The sequence below is a fragment of the Trichechus manatus genome, unplaced genomic scaffold, assembly GCF_000243295.1.
Source record: "Trichechus manatus latirostris isolate Lorelei unplaced genomic scaffold, TriManLat1.0 scaffold00009, whole genome shotgun sequence".
NCBI lineage: Eukaryota > Metazoa > Chordata > Mammalia > Sirenia > Trichechidae > Trichechus > Trichechus manatus.
Genome location: NW_004443945.1, coordinates 28,065,979 through 28,092,169, shown reverse-complemented (window position 1 = coordinate 28,092,169; position 26,191 = coordinate 28,065,979). Strand labels below are relative to the sequence as shown.

General features: G+C 37.0%; 1 protein-coding gene across 1 annotated transcript in view; it reads left to right on the top strand.

The window, feature by feature from the left end:
* The window catches only part of NECAB1 (N-terminal EF-hand calcium binding protein 1), a 180,231-nt gene that overhangs the window by 77,236 nt on the left and 76,804 nt on the right, over positions 1–26,191 (top strand). The window contains exons 4-5 of the mRNA XM_004370784.1: positions 3,375–3,400; positions 15,557–15,654. Of these exons, the coding sequence (XP_004370841.1) occupies positions 3,375–3,400; positions 15,557–15,654 (124 nt within the window). The remainder of the gene's footprint in view (positions 1–3,374; positions 3,401–15,556; positions 15,655–26,191) is intronic.

Genomic DNA, 26,191 nt, shown 5'->3' with positions numbered 1-26,191 from the left:
AGGCTGCAATAAATGTCTTTGTTCTTTACCCCTCTTTGATATCTGAGAATGCATTCATGTAGTAACACCCCTCTGGGACTATTTCACTGAGAGTATGTTTACTATGTAACTAGCATTCATTCTTTCCATTTTGCTTTTTTTTTTTTTTTAATTTGATAGCATAGCTAAAAGATTATAGGGTTTCTTGCTAGAACATGAAAGGAAACAGGAAAATATTTCATGCTGTCAGACATACTCTAGTCTTGTCTATGGCTTAATATTCCTTTAAAATTCAGTGCTACTACAAGATAGAAATATATCTTAGTAAGAAATCAATTCTACCAGAATTCACCCATGTAAGCCTATAAACAACACCCATGTAAACTTGTAAAAGTAACAGTTTTACTCGCCACTATAAACAACGTAGAACAAAAAGCAGCTGAATAAAGGAATCTTTAAGGCCACACACAATAGTGTTTTACAAATATAGTCTTTTATTAAAGAATATGTAGAGCTAATGTCATCCTAATTATTCTGAACTGCTATGTTTTATAATATATTCCAGGGCATTTATTTTTCAAGAGTGAATCAGGGCTGTTCATTCTTTTGGAAATTAAAAATAAATTTCATTATGAAACTGTAAGTAATTTCAAAGAAAACAAATAAAAATCAAAATGACCTTTGAAGTCCTTTTCAAATCTGAAGTTCTGTGAAAACACTAAGGCTCTGAAGCAGCATGTTTTAATAACCAAAATGTTTGAAATGATATTATTAAAAATTCCTAATGATCCTGAATCCAATAAATTTCCAAGTCGTGTTGGTTTTACCTCAAAACCTTTCATATCTATTCTTTTTTCTCTCTGTCTCTGTCCCTACCTAGCACTGCCTAGTGCTCCAAATTGTTCTTTTTCAAGCTCCCTTATTAGGAAATGCTTTTTAGCTTGCAATTCCAATATAGACATTTAGATTTATTTGTTTATAACGTATGTACATGTACCGCTATAGTAATAATCATGTTGTTGTTGTTAGGTGCCATCAAGTCGGTTCCAACTCATAGTGACCCTATGTACAACAGAACGAAACACTGCCCGGTCCTGCACCATCCTCACAACTCACAGTCATTGTTATGCTTGACTTCATTGCGTCAATCCATCTTGTCGATGGTCTTCTTTTTCCCTGACCCTTTGCTTTACCAAGAATGATGTCCTTCTCCAGTGACTGCTGCTTCCTGATAACATGTCCAAGATACATGAGACTAAGTCTCACCATCCTTGCTTTCAAGGAGCACTCTGGCTGTATTTCTTCCAAGACAGGCTTGTTCATTCTTCTAGCAGTCCATGGTGTCGTCATTATTCTCCGCCACCATCCTAATTCAAAGCCATCAATTCTTCTTCAGTCTTCTTTATTCGTTGTCCAGCTTTCACATGCATATGAGGCGATTGAAAGTATCATGGCTTGGGCCAGGCACGCCTTAGTCTTTAAGGTGACATCTTTGCTTTTAACTCTTTAAAGAGGTCCTTTGCAGCTGATTTGCCCAATGCAATACAATGTATGATTTCATGACTGCTGCTTCCATGGGCATTGATTGTGGATCCAAGTAAAATGAAGTCGTTGACAACTTCAGTATTTTCTCTGTTTATCATGATGTTGCTTATTGGTCCAGTTGTGAGGATTTTTGTTTTCTTTATGTTGAGGTGTAATCCATACTGAAGCTGTTGTCCTTGATCTTCATCAGTAAGCACTTCAAGTCCATTTTGCTTTCAGCAAACAAGGTTGTTTCATCTGCATATTGCAGGTTGTTAATAAGTCTTCCACCAATCCTGATGCCACATTCTTCTTCATAGAGTCCAGCTTCTCTGATTATTTGCTCAGCATACAGATTGAATAAGTATGGTGAAAAGATGCCACCCTGACGCACATCTTTCCTGATTTTAAAACATGCAGTATCCCCATGTTCGGTTCGAATGACTGCTGCTTGCTCTATGTACAGGTTCTGCATGAGCACAATTAAGTGTTCTGGAATTCCCGTTCTTCACAATGTTATCCATAATTTGTTGTGATCCACACAGTCAAACGCCTTTAGTTAGTCAATAAAACACAGCTAATCATCTTTCTGGTATTCTCTGTTTTCAGCCAGGATCCATCTGACATCAGCAGTGATATTTCTCGTTTCACATCCTCTTCTGAGTATGGCTTGAATTTCCAGCAGTTCTGCTGCAACTGCTTTTAAGTGATCTTCAGCAAAATTTTACTTGTGTGTCATATTAATGATATTGTTTGAGAAACTTGTTTTCTTGTCTTCGTTTTTCACTCCCCTTCTGTTCATTCTCACCCCATCTGTCAGTGACCTTTTTAAAGGGCAAATCTGACCATGTCAATCACCTGCTTAAAGTTTATTTGTGATTCCAAATTGACTGAAAGAAAAAGTGGAAACTTCTTAGATTATCACATAAAGCCTTTCATTGTTTAGCCTCTTTATCATTTTTAGAAGGTTTACCTCTATACCTATTTCACTTTTAAATTTTTAAAATTGGGAATGACTGCTGAATTTTATTAAAGTCCTTTTTTGGCATTTGTTAATATGATGATTTTTTTCCTTTGGTTATAATGTAATAAGTTATATTGATTTATTTCCTGATATTGAACTATCCTTATATTACTGTACCCATAACTTCCTTGGTCAAAGACATTATTCTGCTGGTATTATATATGCTAACATTTTATCTACGTGTTTTTTTCAGCTTTCTCAATAAGATTAATGGGTGTATCTATTGTTTACATGTAAATATTGAGCCATGTAGCTCTTTATTATGTCTTAGAAATCATTTGAAATAAGCAGTGAATCAAATTTTCCACAGAGTTTAGTTTAGGTAATGTTGGAAGCTCTAGCAGTTCTACCAAGTAAGGAATCATGATAGCTAACATTTATTAAGAGCTTACTTTGTGCCAGTTAATCTTTTAAGTGCTTTATATATATTAACTCATTTCAGTCTCATGACATCCCTATGAAGTAGACATTATTATTATCCTCATTTTGTTGCTGAGGAACTGAGGCAGAGAAGGGACATGCTAGCATAAATGGTAAGTGGTAGAATCAGGATTTGAACTCAGGAATTCTGGCTCCAACACCTATATGCTTCACAATCATGCTATGTTACCAAGAAGATATACGGGGAAACATAAATCCCAAGAATTATTTGTTCAAAGACAGAATCTGACATAACCATTGTTAATAACTTATGACTATTTAAACATCATGAAATTTGCAGAAATACCATAACTATATGGCATCTATTAGTATAATGATATGGATTGGAGAATAATGGTATTTAACTATAAAAAATTGAATTGAAAATATTGCCATAGTAATAATACTTTTTTCTTCATCTTTTCAGCAATCTTGACACAGAAGAACTATGTGGTAAGTTTCTTTAAGACCAACTAAACCTATTACTTATTTTAGAATAAAAAATATTGTCTGATATATTTCTGTATACTTTGGGATGAATGTCATAGATCAGGAATTCTGGAATTAAGTAAAAGATAAATTGAGGTCTCAAGAACTTGATCTTTTATTCATGAATTTTGCTTAAGCATCTATCCTGTTCCGCTGCATCACTGCAGAAAGAATTGGGCCTCATTAATTTGTTCATGGGAGGAGAGTTGTTATTGAAATTGTACATTAGTTTCACAAAAGTAAATTGGATATATTTTTAAATCAGTGTTTAATACAACTTTAGTATTCTCTTCATAATGTACAGCGCCTTTTGTTACTGTTTGGCAAAGCTGTCTCCTTGAAATGTAAAAATAGCTTTGTTCCATACCTGCCTACACCATTATAGAATTTTAAATGTCACTTGCAATATGCATGATGTGATGAGAAAAGGTAAAGCTCTATCTTTAATTCGATAAGATAAATGCATGGTTTGATGATCCTTTTATTTATTTTCTTGATCTTTGTGTTTGGAAGCAAAAGTCAAAGACTAGGAATGTGAAAAGGTAAATATTTTTGAAATGTATTTTTTGATATAAAAAATACAGAGCATTATGAGACTATTAAATTTGAAACAGCCATATTCCTCTGAATACTAGATATGTAGAATAGATAGCTGTCATCAAGTCAGCTCCAACTCATGGCGACCTTATGTACAGCAGAACAAAACTTTGCCCAGTCCTGCGTCATCCTCATGATCACTGACATGTTGAATCCATCATTGCAGCCATTGTGCCAATCCATCTTACCGAGGGTCTCCCTCCCTCTTGCTGGCCTTCTAGTTCATCAAACGTGATGTCTTCCTTCAGCAATTGATCCCTTCTGATGACATAGCCAAAGCAAGCAAGTCAGACAGTATTCTGTTGTGATCCATAAGGTTTTCACTGGCTAATTTTCAGAAGTAGATCAGCCGGCCTCTTTTCCTAGCTAGAAGCTCTGCTGAAAACTGTTCACCATAAATGACCCTACTGGTATTTGAAATACTGGTGACATAGCTTCCAGCATCGTAGCAACACTCAAGCCACCACAGTACAACAAACTGACAGTACAACTCACGTGGTGGCTCTGAAGGTTATAAGTTTCATGTTTTAAAGTAAAGGTATAGGGTGTAAGTTTTACCTTATTGTCCAGGCTGTGAAATAATTCTGATGGGGAGAAGTGAGTTTCTCTGGAACCTCCTAATCGAAGCCACAAGCACTCACTGAATATCTTATAATTCTTACAGATTTCCAGCTTACCAATACTATCAAAAAGGCCATTTTATAATATTCAAGAATAGTTGTCTTCCATTTAATCTGAATGGTAAAGCAACACCAAGAGAAGTCATACAGGGTAAAATATCTGAATACAGGGTTTCAAGGCAAAAACTCTGAACAAAACTAATATGATAATCATCAACCATGAGCCTTCAAATTTTCTGGTGGTCATAAATATGCTATACTCCTGCTCCTACATAGTGTCCATCTCAGGCTCAGGAAGAAAAATCCCACTGAAAAACAAGATTTTTTTTTTATTATGCAGAAGCAAGGTGTTTTGCTACCAAAGTAAATCATGCTTTTGTGATTTGTCAAACACCAGCAGAGAATAACAGGGAAAATCCTAACGTGCTTTCACATAAAATCAGGCCACGGCATCATCCACGAGTGGGTATTCAACTGTACTGATGGGCCAAAAGGGCCCACGTGGACCATGACCTCAGGCTTGATGATGAATAGCAATCACCATAAAGCTCAGTCATGGTCCACTCCCAGTCTTCCATGTGCAAACAGTCCCTGTCAGTGAAGTGGAGAGGTAGAGACCTGAGAAGACTATTTTGATAACTCCGTGAGAAATAACCCCATTTGCCTCAAATGTATAGATATTTCAGTTCAAAGTAGTATTTTCCGCAAATCACCTGGATAATTCTTGTTGTTCTCCGCTGAACTTTGCCTGAGTAGGCATGGCTCAGGAGAAAGCAATCTGTTATAAGGGCTTTTAAGAGCAAAACATTCAGGAGCTCTTCTTTATTTGCCACTGTTATTAAGGAGTGTTAAGGTCCCTGGATGGCACAAGCAGTTTGTGATTGGCTGCTAACCTAAAGGTTGACAGTTTGAACCTACCCAGCAGCTCTGCAGAAGAAAGACCCAACAAACTGATTCCTAAAGATTACAGCCAAGAAAATCCTATGGAGTAGTTCTACTCTGTAACACAAGTGGTGGCCAAGAGTCAGAACTAACTCGATGGTAACAGGTTTTTTGTTTGTTTGTTTTTGGTATTAAGGAGTATTATATTATCCTCTAGTCTTCCTTAAAAAATAATTCGGAATTTAAAGTGTATCTCCACTGTATCCTCTACAAAAAAAATTTTTGTGTGCCTGTTTTTCCTATATAATAAGCGCAATAGATTAGGAACCTACCCTAAAGTTAGGAATATATGGAAATGCTTTGACTATGACTTCCCCCCTACCCATAGTTTTAGTTAGAAACTAGTATTTGAGGTTGTAATTCCACAGACTTGCTCTGTATTTTTTAATTCAGTGATTGTACTCCCAATCATGTTCTATAATCCTCCCAATCTCTATTCAAGAGTATGCATTTTAATTTCCAGAGTGTAGTTTTATTTCTCATTATTTTGCGAATATAAAGTAAATATTTATGTTGGATTCTAATCAAAGCAAAATGGTTCAGTGCTAGCAAGTGAAATATGTCAGTTCATGCCCAATACACATTCTGTCTAGTTCGTGGGAGGGGCAGAGCTTGGTTGGCGTGGAAAGAAGATTTCGGGATTTCTTGTACTCTCTGGTAGAAGCTAATTATAATTTTTAAGCATCTAGAAGTTTCATTCTGCTGCTTTGATTTAATTCATTAGTTTACAAAATTATGGGCCTAGAACTCAAATCTCTTAAAATAAAATATTGATTTTTTAAAAAAAGATTATAATTTTAAATATGAAAGTAGTAGCTGTTGTTGTTAGGTGCCATTGAGTCAGTTCCAACTGATAGCATTGCTGTGTACAACAGAACGAAACACTGCCTAGTCCTGCGCCATCCTCACAATCATTGCTATGCTTGAGGCCATCATTGAGCCACTGTGTCAATCCATCACATTGAGGATCTTCCTCTCTTTCACTGACCCTCTACTTTACCAAGCATGATGTCCTTCTCCAGGGACTGTTCCCTCCTGATAACATGTCCAAAGTACATGATAACAAATCTTGCCATCCTCACTTCTATGGAGCATTCTGGTTGTACTTCTTCCAAGACAGATTAGTTCATTTTTCTGGCAGTCATATATCCTTCACCAGCACTGTAATTCAAAGGCATCAATTCTTCTGTGGTCTTCCTTATTCATTGTCCAGCTTTCGCATGCATATGAGGTAATGGAAAATACAGGCATACCTAATTTTATTGCAATTCGCAGATATCGCTTTTTTTTTTCCTACAAATTGAGGATTTGTGTCAATCCTGCATCAAGCAAGTCTATTGGAGCCATTTTTCCAACTTCATGTGCTCACTTTGTGTCTCTGTGTTACATTTAGGTAATTCTTGCAATATTTCAAAGTGTTTATTATTATTTTATCTGTTATGGTGATCTGTGATCTTTAATGTTACTATTGCAATTGTTTCAGGGCCCCATGAATCATGCCCATGTAAAACAATGAACTTAATCGATAAATGTTGTGTGTGTTTTGATTGCTCCACCGATTGTCATTCTCCAGTCGCTCTCCCTCTCCTCGGGCCTCTCTATTCCCTGAGACACAACAATATTGAAATTAAGCTGGTTAATAACCCTACAATAGCCTCTAAGTGTCCAAGTGAAAGGAAGAGTTGCATGTCTTTTTAAATCAAAAGTTTGAAATGATTAAGCTTAGTGATGAAGGCACGTTGAAAGCCAAGATAGGCCAAAAGATAGGCCTCTTGCAACAAACATTAAGCCAAGTTGTGAATGCAGAAGAAAAGTTCTTGAAGGAAATTAAAAATGCTACTCCGGTGAACACACAAATGATAAGAAAGTGAAACAGCCTTATTGCTGATATGGAGAAAGTTTTAATGGTCTGGGTAGAAGATCAAACCAGCCACAACATTCCCCTAAACCAATACCTAATCCAGAGCAAGACCTTAACTCTCTTCAATTCTATGAAGGCTGAGAGAGGTGAGGAAGCTAACAGAGGCTGGTTCATGAGGTTTAAGGAAAGAAGCTGTCTCCATTACATAAATGTGCAAGGTGAAGTAGCAAGTGTTGATGTAGAGGCTGCAGCAAGTTATACAGAAGATCTCACTAAGATAACTGATGAAGGTGGGTACACTAAACAACAGATTTTCAGTGTAGACGAAACAGCCTTATATTGGAAGAAGAAGCCATCTAGGTTTTTCATAGCCAGAGAGAAGTCAATGCCTGCCTTCAAAGCTTCAAAGGACAGGCTGACTCTCTTGTTAGGGGCTAATGTAGCTTGTAAAACCAATGCTCATTCACCATTCCAAAAATCCTAGGGCCCATAAGAATTATGCTAAATTTACTCTGCCTGTGCTCTATAAATGGAACAACAAAGCCTGGATAACAGCACATCTGTTTACAACATGGTTTACTGAATATGTTAAGCTCACTGTTGAGACCTACTGCTCAGACTAAAAGATTCCTTTCAAAATATTACCGCTCATTGACGATGCACCTAGTCACCCAAGAACTCTGATGAAGACCCACAAGGAGACTAATGCTGTTATCATGCCTGCTGACACACCATCCATTCTGCAGCCCATGGATCAAGGAGTAATTTCAACTTTCAAGTCTTACTAATTAAGAGATACATTTTGTAAGTCTATAGATGGTGATTCCTCTGATGGATCTGGGTAAAGTAAATTGAAACCCTTCTGGAAAGGATTCACCTTTCTAGATACCATTAAGAACATTCATGATTCATGGGAGGAGGTCAAAATACCACCATTAACAGGAGTTTGGAAGAAGTTGATTCTAACCCTCATGGATAACTTTGAGGGGTTTAAGATTTCAGTGGAGGAAGTAACTGCAGATATGGTAGAAATAGCAAGAGAACTAGAATTAGAAGTGGAGCCTGAAGATGTGACTGAATTGCTGCAATCTCATGATAAAACTTTAACAGATGAGGAGTTGCTTCTTAAAGGGGAGCAAAGAAAGTGGTTTTTTGAGAGATGGAATCTACTCCTGGTGAAGATGCTGTGAACATTGTTTAAATAACAACAAAGGATTTAAAATATTACATAAATTTAGTTGATAAAGCAGCAGCAGTGTTTGAGAGGATTGACTTCAATTTCGAAAGACGTTCTACTATGGGTAAAGTGCTATCAAACAGCATCGCATGCTACAGAGAAATCTTTCGTGAAAGGAAGAGTGAATCAATGTGGCAAACTTCGTTGTTGTCTTATTTTAAGAGATTGCCACAGCCACCCCAGCCTTCAGCAACCACCCACCCTGATCAGTCAGCAGCCATCAACATCGAGACCCTCCACCAGCAAAAAGATGACGACTCACTGAAGGCTGAAGGCTCAGATGATGGTTAGCATTTTCTAGCAATAAAGTATTTTTTAATAAAAGTATGTACATTGTTTTTTAGACATAATGCTATTATTGCACGCTTAACAGACTACAGGATAGTGTAAACATAACTTTTATATGCACTGGAAAACCAGAAGAAAAATTGTGTGACTTCTTTTATTACGATATTCACTTTATTGAGGTGGTCTGGAAGCAAACCCGCAATGTATTAGACGTATGTCTATACCATGGCTTGGGGTCAGGCTCACCTTAGTCCTCAAGGTGACATCTTTGCTCTTTAATACTTTAAAGAGGCCTTTTGCAGCAGATTTGTCCAATGCAATACATTGTTCGACTTCATGACTGCTGCTTCCATGGACATTGATTGTGGATCCGAGTAAAATGAAATCCGTGACAACTTCAATATTTTCTCCACTTACGATGTTAGCTATTGGTCCAGTTAGGAGGATTTTTGATTTTTGTTTTCTTTATGTTGAGGTGTAATCCATACTGAAGGCTGTGGTGTTTGAAGATATCGATCTTTACGCATTCAATTTCATTTTGACGACTTCCAGTTTTCTTAGATTCATATTTCATACATTCCACATTCTGGTAATTAATGGATGTTTGCAGTCGTTTCTTCTCATTTTGAGTTGTGCCACATCAGCATATGAAGGTTCCGAAAGCTTGACTCCATCCACATCATTCAGGTCGACTCTACTTTGCGGAGGCAACCTTTCCCAAGTAGTGTTTTGAATGCCTTCCAACCTGAGGTACTCGTCTTTCAGCACTATACCAGAAGATGTTCACCTGCTGTTCATAAGGTTTTCACTGGCCAATTTTTTTAGAAGTAGATTGCCTGGTCCTTCTTCCTAGTTTGTCTTATCTGGAAGCTCTGCTGAAACCTGTCCACCATGGGTGGCCCCACTGGTATTTGAAATACCTGTGGCATTGCTTCCAGCATCACAGCATCACATAAGCCACCACAGTATGACAAGACGAGTGGTGGATGAAAGTAGTACTTGCCTATTATTTTTAAAAATGTAACAATATGGAAGTATGTTGATGTATAAAGTAAACTGTCAAAGTCTCTCTCATTCACCTCTCTCTCCCCCAATACTGGTTTCCACTGTTACTGCTTGGAACATATCCTTCCAGACATTTTATACATATATTGATGTTGATATATTTTGGTATATATTGTTTTTTCCGACAGTGAAATCATACGATATGATCATTCGGGGCATGTTTCATGTAACTGCATACTATTGTGCCTCATTTTCTTAAATACTCTGTATAGTGTCCTATTGTACCTTAATTTATTCAACCAAGTCCCTTTTAATGGACTTTTAGTTTGTTTCCAACTTTCCACTAGGACAAACAGCATGGAAGTAAATAATCTTGTAGGTATTATATTTGCACTCTTATACAAATATTTCTGTATGGTAGAGTCTTAAAAGAATAATTACTGGGTCAGAAGTTCTTCCAGTGTGCACACCCACCAGCATGCCAAGGCTATTCACTCTTCATGTAGAATTGTGAGGGCCTTCCTACTTAGCAGCATTAGGCTGTATTTTATTTCTAGCAGTCAATCCATAACTCAATTTTAATTAACTAATTGTGTTTGAACTCCAGCACTGAGGCTTTGGTTTTGTATTTGTGTCATCTTTAGCTCTGATCTAAAACCCATTGGAGCATAATTATTACTTTCCTGACCCTACCTAGTTTATAACTGTTTCATAACCTAACTCTTTGACAGAAACCTTTCGCAAATCTTGAACCTAGTAGCTAAGTATATTGAGATATTTTTAGATGGGTGAAGAATAATTGCAATGAAAGCTCATGTAGCTAGGTGCTTGATCTGAAAGCATAGTTGTCTACCAATATTGAACTACTGTGAAAGTTAGATAAAGTGTACAAGTAGGATTGATAAATACTTAAGGACAAGAAACTCCCAGAAAAAAAAGGTTATTAGGTCCTTGCAAGCTTTCTTTCAGTAGCTCTTCCCTGGGCACCCCTGGTCAGACTGCAGGGCAGCACTAGCTCGCATTGTCAGAGCCTGGGCAGTGCTGAGGGACAGGTATGGATCCTAGAAAATCAGAGGACCCTGCCATCCTCTTCCAGGCCATTGAACCGTGGCTACCTGGCGCACATCTCTTGGTGATTGCATTGTAAGACAGTTTGAGTGACACTGATCTGCACCTCTTCAAATAACCCATGTCCTTAGATTCCCAACCAATGTCCCTATTCAGAGTGTGGGTGTTCTAACTCTCTTCCATCTCAGTTATTTTCTCTCCTATCTAGAATATTGCTTGGGGAATTGTAGCAAGGTATATACTGTGAGAGTCACCTGAACTCAAGAGAACACTTTGTGAGGCCAGTGACCAGTGCGGTCTTTCTGGCAGCTATGGGTCCTCTGGTTCTGAGTTGGAATTCTTAGACCAGACCTGAAAACAACTTGGAGGACTGAGGTACAGAATAGAAAAAACTCTGTAGTTTATTGATGCTACAGTATCACTTAGGTACAATAGGAAAGGAAGAAATTGACTTCTGGTTAGCACTTTGTTAGAGAAGATGTTGCAGTGAATATCCATGAGGAGATCATTTGCTTTCTGTTAGAAAACTTGTTTAATGCATCTGTTTATAAGTAGTTTCCTACTCTTTCATTAAACCCCATGTCCAACCTCTTTGTACTTTTCAAAGTTTCTCATTTTTTAATAAATGTTAGAAGTATTTTTCCTTCAACTCTTTTTTTTTTCTTTATTGTTGTAAAATTATAGATAACACAAACACTTGCCAATTCAACATTTTGCATGTGTATAGTTCAGTCAAAGTTTCTTCATTTAAATTGATGAGGGTTGATTCTCCCACATTTCCACACCCATGGCCCAACACTGTTTTACGTACGCCTATGTAACCCACATGCACACTTTAATAAAAGTAGATCTTTTCTCCAGTAAGTTATTCTCTTATGAAAAGATAAGGGTCTCAAGGAAGCAATATTTGATCTGAATCTTTCTCTCTCTCTCTCTAATGCCACAATTTAAGGACAAAACACATTTGCCCAGCTCACACTGGCATTGTGATTCAAATGAGAAACATGAGTCACAATAACAGGAATGAAACATTAGTCCCAGCTTAACCACTACCAAGGCCATCACTGACCTTCCTTCTGTCCTTGCCACATCTTGGGGTTTGCAGATATACTGCTGAAATGCTAAGTCCCTATCCCCATTTTTTCTCAAAGCTTTGGTATGACCTCCATCTTTTATGCTGATGGTTTAGCATGTGGCCTTTGTAAATCACCCCGGCAACTGATGCTATCCTTGTTTTTCCTCATGATATCACAGTATTCCCCAAACTTTCCACTTTGCATCCAAGATCATCTTTGTAATAGACAAATTTGAGGATGTCAGTCTCTGTTTCAAAATTGTTCTTGACTTCCCATTGCCCATAATGGTTCTCAACATTTAATCTGCATTTAATAGGTCTGGGACTTTTTCAATAAACCACATTTTTAACAAGTTCTCTAGAGCAATGCTTCTCAATGTGCATACAAGTCACCTGGGATCTTATTAAAATGCAGATTCTGATTTGGTAAGTCTGGTGGGCCTGAGATACTGTGTTCTAGCAAGTACCTAGGTGATGTTGATGCTGCTGGTCTACAGAACACATGTTGAGTAGTGGGACCCGAGAGGATTCTGATGCAGATGGACAAAAACACTGACCTAGACACAAGTACAAAATTGAGAGTTCCTAGGAAGGAATGCCTCCAACACACCCAGCATCTCTTACCACTGAAATTTAGCATCCTGCTTCCTTGCTGCCTCCTGTCCTTGATTATCTTCCAGCCCTGTCCTTTATGCCCTAGCAGTGCTCAATTACACATACTCCTCCGACCATGATGAGATATTGCCTGCTTCCATGCCTTTATTTACAGGGGTTATCCTCCCTCTGATTGTCCAGTGAGTTAAGGCCTATCCATCAGGTAGGTCAGCCCTTGTTGGGGACCCCTCTATGAAGTTCTCCCTGACTTTCCCCAGGCAGATTTGGGCATTCCTTGTCCTGTTCTTGATTGCACCTTGTCTTTTATCACAATGATCCTGTGTATTGCAGTTGTTTGTTGGAATGCCTATCTCCTCTTCATGACTGTGCTGGTAGGTGCTGTCGAGTTGATTCTGACTCATAGCGACCCCATATGACAGAGTAGAACTGCCCCATAGGGTTTCTTAGGCTGTAATCTTTATGGGAGTAGATCACTAGGTCTTTTCTCCCATGGAGCCATCAAGTCACGGCAACCCCATGTTTGTCAGAGTAGACCTGTGTTTCATAGGGTTTTCAGTGGCTGATTTTTCAGAAGTAGATTGCCAGACTTTCTTCTGAGACACCTCTGGGTGGACTGGAACCACTAACCTTTAGGTTAACAGCCAAGCGCGTTCACCTTTTGCACCACCCAGAAACTCCTACCTGGTACATAAAGGCATTGCCCTCAAGTCGATTCTGATTCATAGTGACCCTATAGGACAAAGTAGACCTGCCCCATAGGGTTTCCAAAGAGCATCTGGTGGGTTTGAACCACCAGTCTTTTGGTTAGCAGTCAAACTCTTAACCACTGTGCCATTAAATAAATGTATGTTAAGTAGTGGAAAGAGTAAATGGATACTGACCATGACAAAGTGGAGGAGAATTATCTACTTTTATTTGTCTTAAATGTCTCTGGCTCTTTCATCTAACTTCCATTGCCCTGGCTTCCAGACATATGTCCCTTGTTGATTAAGTTTTGAAACAATTTGAGTGACTCTGACATGTACCACTTTAAAATAAGTCTTACCCTTAGATTCTCAGCTTAACCTCCTATCGAGGACTTGGGTGTTAAAATTCTCTCTCTTCTCAGAGTAATATCCTTTGCTATCTAGTATATTACCAGAGGAGTGGTTGCTTTTTCTTAACTAGTTGGACAGTTGGAATGAACAAATGGATGAGTGAATGAATGAAGGCTAGATAGGTGTCAGCTCCAAAGCCTCTATTATTGTCTTTCTCATGTGCTTTATTCATCACGTACCTACATGTGTGCATAAGTCGACTTCAAGGTAGAAAGGTTGCTTAAATTCTCTCCAGGGACCCTCACTGATTAAGCCAAATATACATACTTATGTTAAAAGGTGGCTTTACTTCTTGTTTTATTTTTTCATGACCCTACTTTTTTAGCACCATTTTTTTTCCATTTTATATTTCTGTCTGCTTGCATTTAAAACTCCCATCACAATCTTCCTTAAGGTATACATTAAAATAAAAATGCTTAAGTATGCATGACTTCACATTTGTGCATTTTTTTATACTTTCTGCTTGTTTCAACTTAATATGAACTCTATTCTCGTATTTATTATTTACCCAGCTTATGAACATTCTACAGTCATGTCAACTGCTTGCTAGTTCATGAAGAGGTTTTTTTTTTTTTCCACTGAGATTGTTTACTGCAAGTAATTGCACAGACCAGGTCAGACATCTTTGTCAGCACTATCAGAAATTCAACATGGTAACCAAGAGCTAAAATGTTATTTCGAAGCATTCATCAATGTTATTTGAAGCATTTCTTATTTATCTTCCAACTAATCCCTTCCTATAAAGACCTTTATATGATGTGATTCACAGCATACACTACTGTTAAGGAATGCATAATTAGGAATGCATTTTACTTTTTGCCACAAACATATTGTTTATGTTTAATCTGTGTAGAAGCAGACTGTATTTTGTTAGCCATAGTTTAGAACTGATTTATTACTCACTTGTGTTTTCTTTCTTCTCTGAAGAAATCTATACATTAACTAATAAATCAGACAATGGCACTTTACATTTGTCATTAATATCAATGTCAACAAATAGTTCCTTCTGGAGGATTATATAAATGAATTAAGGCAGTTTCAATCAAATATGCTGAAATTTATCCCAGTGACATTAAATGGCTTATATGTAATTAAGAGGAGCCCTGGGTGACCCGTTAAAGCACTTGGCTGCTTTGTGACATCCAATGTATTACTTATTCTTATCTACTGAAAAATGTGATGAACGCGTCTTTTTCGCTGCCAAAATTGCTGAAAAAAATTAGATCATGCAAGGTACAGTTGCATGGAAGGTGCCATAGGAGACTTCTCTCTTGCTTTTTACAGCATCACTGATTCTTCACCTTGAAGAGAGCTTACCTTCCTGAAATGTCTCCCAGGAGAAAAAAATAAAAGGTGGCTAATTTTTTTCCTAAAATTACTACCCTGGTGAGATCTATAATAACATGCTATTGAGAACAGTTTGTTTGTTTTTTTTTAATTGAAGCTGTCTTGCCAATACATCTAGATTCATTTTTTCCTATTTGTAGGAAAGCGTATTTCTTCAAGATAATGGTAACAGTCCTGGTTTGTTTTTATTTGCTAAAATGAGTGCATTGACACCTCAGTTAGTCTTATTTGAAAACCTTCCAGTTTTTATTTATAGCTGACTTTTAAAATTTGTTTTACTCTTCATGGAATAAATCATCAGTTGATTTTTTGTTTGATGATTACTTAAATTCAAAACATGTATTTATTTCAATATTTTCACTTTTCAGAATATTTTTCTCAGCACTTGGGTGACTATGAGAATGTACTAGCAGCACTTGAAGACCTAAATCTTTCCATCCTGAAGGCAATGGGCAAAACAAAGAAAGTAAGGAAATGTTGAAGTTTATTTTCTGTAATATCTCTTCTTTGAAAAATATTTTCTTGAAAATTTTACCTATTTCCTAATTTATCATAAAAGCATTGATATCTTTTATCACTGATAATTTGTTTTTTCTTCCTATTAAATGAGCTATTTTATTTATTTGCAGTATAGTTACAAAGCATTTGCTATGTGTCAGATACTGTGTTTTGGCCCAGCGATACAAAGATAACTTTTCTTTGCTCTAAGCAGCTTGTGGTCTGGTGAGGAGACAAGTGTATAAATCAGTAATTACAGTATATCATGACAGAGAAAAACATGATGGAGCACCTATTTCACACGGAGGAGATAGCAGCTGAGCACTTAGAATAAAGGAAGTAGTTATACTGAACAAAGGAGAAATACACACAGGGAAGGTCATGTGCAAAGGCCTTGTGTCAGGAATGGCATGGGGCATTCAAGGAAATGAAGATTGTCAATGAGGCTGAAGTGCAGAGAGACAGACGGTGCCATGGTGTGAGATGACGCTGACATGGTAGGGAGGGGCCACACCTTTCATGATGTTGTCAGCAAAGCTAAAGGTTTAGGCCTCTATCCTAAATGCAAATAAACCAGTGGCAGTTTTAAACAGAGGTATGAAAACTCGCAGTTTTTTAAAAAGACTATGTAAGAATTAGCTTGAGATTGGGGTAGAGAATATGGGAGGATAGAATCAGGAAGATGAATAAGGAAGCTAGTTCACTAGTCCAGGTGAGAGATGTGGATGGCTTGGAGGTCTTGGCAGAAGCTATGGAGGAAAGTAAATGAATTGTACAGATATTTGAGATCATATCAAAAGAACTTGGAGAAGGATTGGATATGGAGGATGAGACAAAAAGGTGTCATAAAACCTAGTTTTTAGCTTATGTACTTGGATACTGACACTACCAAGATAGAAAATATTAGAAGAGGACCTGGTTTGAGGGAGTAGGATCATAGATTCTCTTTTAGACATATTGAAACTAAGCTTCCTTTGAAACATCTTAGGAGAGTCAAATAAGCCATTGGACATACAGGGTACACAGGTCTGGATCTCCAAGGCAAGGTCTAGATTGGAGATATAAATCTATGATTATCAGCATGAAGGCAAAGAAGAAAATGAAGAAATGCCTTCAAAATTCTGAAGTAAAGTGATTTCCACCCTAAAATTCATTCTATTCAAGGTTAAAGTATCAATTAAATGTGAGGATAAAGGCATTTTCAAACACACTTGCATGCGGTTTCTCAAGAAACTACCTGAACAAGGTAATAAACTAAGGAAGACTTGGGATCTGGAACAAAGGGGATCAAATTTAGGAAAGAGTCAAAGGGAGTCCCATGAATGATTGTGAGTGGAGAGTCCAGGCTGACGTCTGTGCTCCAAATGGAGAGAGCAACCAGCCCACATTGGAGCAGGGCAGAAGACTGTGAGAGATTCTCCAAAAGGTATAATTGATGGGATTCCTGATGTGTTTAAATGTTCTGAAGAGATTTAAAGAAAGCTGTATCACCATCATCCGTAGTGGAAAATCAAGAGATAATATCTACACTGAAAATTCAAGAAACTGCACTATTGACATATTTTTAAAAACAGACATGGAGGTAATTACCAAAAGAAGTGCTATAAAGAATTGAAAGAATTGCCTCTAGAGAACAGAAAATGGGAAGTGAGTGGGCAAAAGACTGCTGTTTTCATATGAGCTCCTTAAACTATGTGCCTGTTTGGCTTTGATAATTTAAAAAAAAAAAACAAATTATGAAGCATATTAAAACAAACAGTTGCCTTCAAGTCCATTCCAACTCATGGCGACCTGATGTGTGTCACAGTAGAACTGTGCTCCATACGGTTTTCAATGGCTGTTTTTTTGGAAGTAGGTCACCAGCCCTTTCTTCCAAGGTGACTTTGGATGAACTCGAACCTCCAACCTTGAGGTTAGCAGTTAATCACTTAAACATTTGCAACACCCAGGGACTCTGTAAAGGATATACATAATAGGAAACCTTTTATTTAATATTAACATACCATGCCAATTAAATGAATGTTTTATCTTGGCTTTGATCAAAAACATCTTGAAATTATTTGAAAATAATGTTACATGAACTGTATTTAATGACGTAAGCACAATGAGTATATTTTGCCTATTAATTCTTGCACCAAAAATCAGAATTTCTATAGTAACTCATTTCCTTAAAAATGAAAAAAATTCAATAACCAAAATACTTGAAATTTTTATTTACCAAGAAATTCCCATTGTTCTACAGATGGGATAGAACACGATCAGTTATTATCAAGATTTGTTAAAACATTTGCAGAAAATTATGGACTAAATAGCACAATCACACTTGGGAAAAAATCTGTCAGTATCATCTGCTTATTCTTGCTATGTATCTCTTTCAGATTTCTGTTGCAGTCTATGTATGTGGAATATGTCCTGCTTAGTAGCTCAGTAATCACTGACCTGTGTTCAAATATACATATGTGTTCAAATACATATATGTGCACATATGTGTGTTTGAAAACAGGTTCATAAATGTGTATATATGTTTGTATTTATGAAGCCCTGGTGGCACAGTGGTTAACAGCTCGGCTGTTAACCAAAAAGTTGGCAGTTCAAATCTACCAGCTGCTCCTTGAAAACCCTATGGGGCAGTTCTGCTCTGTCCTATAGGGTCGCTATGAGTTAGAATCAAGACGGCAAGGGGTGCTTTTTGGGGGGGAGGGTTTATGTGTATATATACACATACATATGTACATTATATAAATATATGTATTTTATGTGTGTGTGTGTGTGTGTGTAATTTTTAACAATATAAAAGAGTATCTGACAGATTTGTTTTAATCTATTATAATCAGGACTACCCTGTTTATGGATTGAGTTTCTCTCAGTGAGTCACACATGCTCACCACAGCAAAGAGTTCATTAATTATAATAAACTGACTTCTTAATGGATCATCATTGTTAAAAATCCCCTTACAACAATTCTATTGTTCAAATTCCTTGGGTATTTAACCTCGTACATAAACTTTGGCTATGTTTGTTTAATAAATATGTCTATTAAATAAGCTATTGGCCTTATTCTAAAATCCAAATAAGATCATTAGTTAGTTGGATGTCAGTGAGTATAATATGGAACGGGGGAAAAGACAATTAATAGAAAATAAAATCTTTTAGGAATAATTGTTCTGCCACATTTTATTGTTCTTCAACTTCTGTTACCGAAGTTCTCTGAGCAACCCGCTTTTGAGTGGGAAAGCCACAGGAGCTTTTCAGTGGTAAAATTATACTCTGAGTTTTAGAATTATAGCTATTGGTTGCTTGTCGCAAGCAAACTGGAATCTGAAAACATTTTCTCTTGACTTTCTCAGGCGTTTTTGGAAACTGCATAATAACTTCATCCCTTGGAGACTATTCTCCAGAAATGGTAGTTTTTAAACCATCCAATCGATGTGGTTGGCTTCCCTCCTCATTCTTTAGGGCTCATCTTAAAGCCTCAGATAGATCTTCTCTGACCACTCTATCTAAATTAGGTCATCTCTATTAGAGCTTTCCATTTGTTTCTTGCTGGCAGTCATCAGAATGAATAACTATATATTTTTGTTTGTTTGCTTGTTTATTGTCTGTGAGGAGGGAGAAGGCCTGTTTTGTTCACCATTGTATATCCAGAGCCTAGCACGGGGCTTTACAATTAAAATACACCCAATAAATATTTGTTGATTCAATGGAGGTTCATACCACTCTAACAGCTAAATACTTTTGCTTTTGAAAGAAAAATTGCTCCAAGTCCCTTTAAGAAGCATTCAGATTTTCTTTAATAGCGAGAGAAAACAACTACACAATCTCCTTATCTTCTCACAATCATGCACTAAAATCATGTTCTTCTCTTTGCATTAATACAATGAAGCTTTGTGGGGTTTAAATCGAGGTCAATCTTTTACTTTGGTCTCTTGGGTACAAAATGTTTTCCTTGGCACTGACCATTAAAAATGTTTGATCTATATCATCTTACTGCTTCATTAATCAAGGATAAATACATGTCCTTGATTAAAAAAAAGAAATGAAGAAACTGTCAAAAATAAAATTAGAAGAGGCCCTTTTATGCGACAGCCAAAAGATGAGTGAAATGCAGGGGTTTCAGAATTTTTCGTGCCACGGTTGAACTGACATCTTCTCCACACTGTTTGGCACAATGAAACCTTCTGAGTGAGGAATCTTTTGAAAATCTCAGTATATATTTTTACCCTGATAAAAAGTCCTGTCTCAGTGGGGAGAGCTGACTGTTTTAGACTTCTATGAAAAATGAAATGCAAGCCATTTGTGGCCTATCTTGAGTGGCGTATACATTTGTTTGCTGTGTCAGAGAATAGATAAAATGGATTTTAACTGCTTATCTGAAACTCTGGGAGGTGCCTTGGGACAGATTTAGTCTGTCATCATTATTTTCCTGTCCTCCTCCTTTCCCCTTAACCCTAGACCTTTGACAGAGCCCCAAGGGCTACATAGATCGTTTTGCTTATTTTTCTAGAACAAAACATCATAGGTCTAATTCCAACTGGTCAATTGAATGTCCTGAAGGTACCTAAAACCAGAACTTTCCAGTTGACTTTGGAATTGCCTCACAAAGAATTATGTTTGACGATTATTTTTTCTTCTTTCTACAAGTGGTTGACAAGGTAACTTACATCCTCAGTATCTGATGTGGTTGTTATCTCAAAGCAAATATAAATTTTGATCCTAAGGTTAAAATCCTTAAAGTACTTTGGTAAACGTAAGTGAGATTCCTTGTTTATTGGTAAGGCTTAAAAGGAGATTATGATAAAGTGAATAATAGTATTCTTAGAATACTGTATTTTTACTTAAATAATGTGTACTTTCTATATTTGTTTGCCAACCATGCTCTCCTCCCACGAGGTATTTTCATAAGTGCTGCTTGCCATTTTTTTTACATGTTGCTGTAAGAAATTAGCATAGTGTGCTTACAGATGGGTGATTAATTTAGTTAAAATTCATCAACAAGCTGGAGGCTAGGAAGATAAGACATAGAAGCTCACAGTAAAGTCTGGGCAGACTCAGGACTTGGACAGGGACAGACACCCACCGGGCAACTGTGTCATTAGCTTTGTTCTATCCATTGCTGCAGCCCTGCCAAACTCCTGGTAGTCGATCCTGTGTCCCTGAGCCAAGTTACCAGACAAAGCCCAGGACTCTCCTTTCCTACAAGTTTAGGGCTTGAGTGGCTGTGAAGAAAAAAGGGATGAGGACTAACAATAAAGGCCAACTAACATTTACATAGTGCCTTAAGAGTTTTCAACTTCCTTTTTAAAAAATAAATAAATAAACTTTTGTTGTGTTTTCAGTGAAAGTGTACAAAGCAAATTAGGTTCCCATTTGACAATTTCTACACAAGTTGTTCAGTGACAGTTATATTTTTCACAACGTGCCAACATTCTCATTAATTGCATTCTGGTTCTTCCTTTTCTAGTATTCTAGTATTCCTGCCCCCCATCTTCTCATCTTTGCTTTGGAGTAATTGTTGACCTTTGGTCTCATATAGATGTCAACCTCCTTTAATATACATTATTTTATTTATTCTTCGTAACATCTCAGTGAGGAAAGTTAAGAAGATGGCAGTCTACCCATTTCAAAAATGAGACAACTTAGTCACAAAGTGGTTACCATAAAGTTGTTGTTGTTGTTAGGTGCCACCGAGGCGGTTCCAACTCATAGTGACCCTATGTACAACAGAATGAAACATGCCTGGTCCTGCACCATCCCCATGATCTTTGCTATGCTTGAGCCCATTTGTTGCATCCACTGTGTCTATCTGTCTTGTTGAGGGTCTTCCTCTTTTTCTCTGACCCTCTATACTTTACCAAGCATGAAGTCCTTCCCCAGGGACTGCTCCCTCCTAATAACATGTCCAAGGTATGTGAGATGAAGTCTCATCATCCTCACTTCTAGGGAGCATTCTGGGTGTATTTCTTCCAAGACAGATTTGTTCCTTCTTTTGGCAGTCCATGGTATATTCAATATTCTTCACAACACCACAACTCAAAGGTGTCAATTCTTTGGTCTTCCTTATTCATTGTCCATAAAGTTAGAGAGATTTAAACCAAATGATTCTCATTTGAGTTTTTGTATTTAAGGTTTATGTGGCTCCATATCAAAAATATTACAAATATGCAATCCTAGGTTGTATCATGACCTAAAAAAATGTCTGGTGTTAGATACATTTGGTTTTTAAAACAATTAAACTCTTCAGAGTTCAGCTGTAGACCAGGAAGGGTATGAATACTTCCAGTTTCTGTTATAGGGTTATTTACAGTTTTGTTTTAGGCAAGAAAAAATAATGCAAATGAACAAATAGGTATCCAGAGCTCTGTGTAGCAATGTGAACAACATGAGAAAGAAATTATAAACAGAAGCAGATAATAATTAAATGGTGGAATTATAGTTAATGTTGATCACAAATGATGAATGAAGAATGAGCAAAGTTCTAGGCAAGGAAGTACAAACATTTTTAAATACATAGTTTATTATCATTAAAGAAATAGAGGGGCCTTTAATGAGAAAACAAGGAGAGTTATGTGCCATGCCAAACAAAAGAAGATTTTACTTACTAAAACCAAACCAAACCAGTTGCCATCGAGCAGATTCCAACTCATGGTGACCCTATGTGTGTGAGAGTAGAACTGCCATAGGATTTTTAATACCTGATTTTTTTTTCAAAAATAGATTACCGGACTTTCTTCAGAGGTGCTTCTGGTGGACTCAAACCACCAACAATTTTGGTCAGCAGCGGAGTGCATTAACAATTTGCACCACCCAGGGGCCCCTTTTTACTTACTAGAAGAATGAAATATATCCAAAATAAAAGCTAATATTCTTCAGAGCAATAACCAAAAATATTGATGACCTTGTCACCTATGGGTGAAACGATAAACGGTTGCAAAGAATCCAGCTTAATTTTTTACAAATAGCTGAGTAACTATTCCAGCACTATTTCTTGAACAATCCATTCCTTATCCACCCACTTAAAAGGCTACATTTGCCATTTGCTAAATACTTACAACATATTGTTAGGTGCCATCAAGTCAGTTTCGACTCACAGCAACCCAGTGTACAACAGAATGAAACACTGCCTGGTCCTCACAGTTATTGTTAATTTTGAGACTATTGTTACAGCCACTGTGTCAAGCCATCTTGTTGAGGGTCTTCCTCTTTTGTCGCTGACCTCTACTTTATCAAGTGTGATGTCCTTCTCCAGAGACTGGTCCCTCCTGATAACATGTCCAAAGTACCTGAGATGAAGTCTTGCCGTCCTTGCTTTCAAAGAGCACTCTGGCTGTACTTCTTCCAAGACAGACTTATTCATTCTTCTGGAAGTCCATGGTTTATTCAATATTATTTGCCAACACCATAATTTAAATGTATCAGTTCTTCTTTAGTCTTCCTTATTCGTTGTCCAGCTTTTGCATGCATATGAGGCGATTGAAAATATCATGGCTTGGGTCAGGCGCACCTTAGTCCTCAAGGTGATATCTTTGCTCTTTAACACTTTAAAGAGGTCTTTTGCAGCAGATTTGCCCACTGTAGTTCCTCATTTGATTTCTTGACTGCTGTTTCCATGGGCATTGATTGTGAATTCAAGTCAAATGGAATCCTTAATGTTGCTTATTGGTCCAGTTGTGAGGAATTTTGTTTTCTTTATGTTGGGTGTAATCCATACTGAAGGCTGTAGTCTTTGAACTTCATCAGTAAGCGCTTCAAGTCTTCTTCACTTTCAGCAAGCAAAGTTGTGTCATCTGCATATCCCAGGTTGTTAATGAGTCTTCCTCCAATCCTGATGCCCTGTTCTTCTTCATATAGTCCAGCTTCTTGGATTATTTGCTCAGCATACAGATTGAATAGGTATGCTGAAAGGTTACAATTCTGACACACCTCTTTCCTGACTTTAAACCACACGGTATCCCCTTGTTCTGTTCAAACGACTGCCTCTTGATCTATGTACAGGTTCCTCATGAGCACAGTTAAGTGTTCTGGAATTCCCATTCTTCACAATGTTATCCATAATTTGTTATGATCCACACAGTTAAATGGCTTTGCATAGTCAATAAAACACAGGTAAACATCTTTTTGGTATTCTGTACTTTCAATCAAGATCCATCTGACTTCATCAGTGATATCCCTTGTTCCACTTATAACATACTTGCCTATATTTCAGGACCTACTACCCTGTTCCACTGAGAGTATCATTAACATACTGTTTTGATGATTAAATACTTACATATATTTGAAAATGTGGAACTGCAAGTCTACTTTGATTACTCTTCTTTTCCAAAGAGTTTTTTTTCCTACTTTGACATTTTTAGATGAATTTTAATTTTTTTTCCAATTCTAAAGAAAAATTCTGTTGGGGTTTTTTATTGGATTTGCATTTCATTTTTAAAGAAATTTTTGGGAAAATTGTCATTTTAGTAATATTATGCCTTCTCATGAGGTGCACACATATTTCTCCATTTATTCAAGTTTTCTTTTACATCTCATTAAACTGATTACAGAATACTTCATATACGTTCTAAACAATTCTTGTTTAATCAATTTCTAGATATTATATATTTTTGTTGCTTTTTTTAAATGTCTTCTCTCTCCATATCCCTAACTGAATATCAGTGGCATACTCAAAAATGGTTGATTTTTGTATATAGGTTTGGTAACTAGGTCAGCTACCACTTGAAGTAGCTCCTTTTATCTTTGACATGCCATTTATCTTTCTTTGCTGATGTTACAGGCTTAGACATTTAGATCCATTTCCACTTACTGTAAGAACCAACTCATTTCATCTGTCTTCCAGAAAACCCATCTAAACACAATCTTTAGCTTCCCGACCCACTGTCTCCCATTTTTCTGATCTGAACTTTGAAACTATATTTTATGCCTTTTGCTGTTATATAAGGTTTAAATTCTACTTCACTGCCACAAGGCAATAACAAATTGTGACTCTACATTTTATAATCTGATATCTTAGAGGGACAAGATCATTTGGCCACAATACCAAATATAGCTTTTAAAAGGTTAAGTCACAAAATACCGCAATCACAAGCATGTGAAATATTAACAGAGTCTTTACATGTTTTTATCAGAAAAAAAAAGAAACAAAAACAGTCAAATAGTGAACAAACTAATGTATTTAACTAATTGCCAATACACTGCTATAGGCTATAACTAAACCTGGTGCTCAAAAAATGGAGTGATCCATATTAACTGAGTAGCCACATAAAATTCAAAAAGGAGGGGAAACCTAAACCCAGCCTCAGAGAATGCTCAGGACTTTATTGGGAATAGAAGAGGATACAAGAACCAGCAGGTTATGACCATTCTTTGACCTTTTAAGCAAATATATTTGAGGACTCGTTCTGCTAGAGGCTCTCTTGGTATAGGAGAGGCTGTCGACGGATGGATGGGGTCAGGGCATGCTGACATGCTGACTGTGGTTTAGCACATGTCACCTTATATACTGTTTCTTGAATTAGTGTATAAACACCAAGCAGGGATCTTGTAAATTTTGCAAATAATCTTGAGTGCAGAGGACTTCAAACAAACACTCAACAGATTCCCAGAGCCACGATACTACTAGGCTCCAGGTGAACATCTAGTATACCCCAAAGCCATAGGGGATCATATTAATAATTACTTTTTCCCATGTTCAGTTTCTATTTTCAGACAATACTACCAACCCTCCCAACCTTACCTACCCTCCACCACAACCAGAAATAAGATATGGTGAAAAATTATTTTTATTTGGTGCCATGTACCTTTGATTTTAGATAGCTGTTTATTTCCTTTGTAGGGGTCTTTTTAGATTTCTCTTTTTTTATTCACTGGTTGGAATACTTATGTTCTTGGTAGAAATTGGGAGCTAATTTTCTGCCTAATGAAGTGATGGTACAAAGTTCTTTAGTTAAATATAAAGCTGGTTTCTTTTGCCTAAGGCTATCATTCTGAACTAAAGTTGCCTTGGTGAAGTTTATTTTCCTTTTATAGCCCTATTTCTGAAGAACTGATCTTTGAAATGTTAAAAGCTACGTAAGGGAGAGAAAAGTGAATATACACATTTTAGGGGGGAATACACAGCACAGCATATGATTACTTCTGCCATGAGAATCAAATTTGATATGACTCATTTCTTGTTGCCAACGCCAACAAGAAATACTAAATATTATTTGAGGATTAATTAGTTTTGCCAGAGTTCTTCTTTTAATAGTACAAAATGAAAAAAAGAAAATGAATATATGCAAAAATCTATTCTAGGTGCTTCCTGTGTGGCTGCAGAACAAAAGAGCACATGGCTGCATAGTGTTGTGTGATGTTCCCTTTGGAATGACTTATTCAGTGATCTGACAGCTAAGCAGTAGCATGTGGCTGAAACTCTAACAGGGTTATTGTTTGGTCTGGGACCCCTGGCGTTGTTAAAAATTGACAAGGACTCTTTGAGTTTCTTTGGACTTTGATGAGCTTCAGTTTGG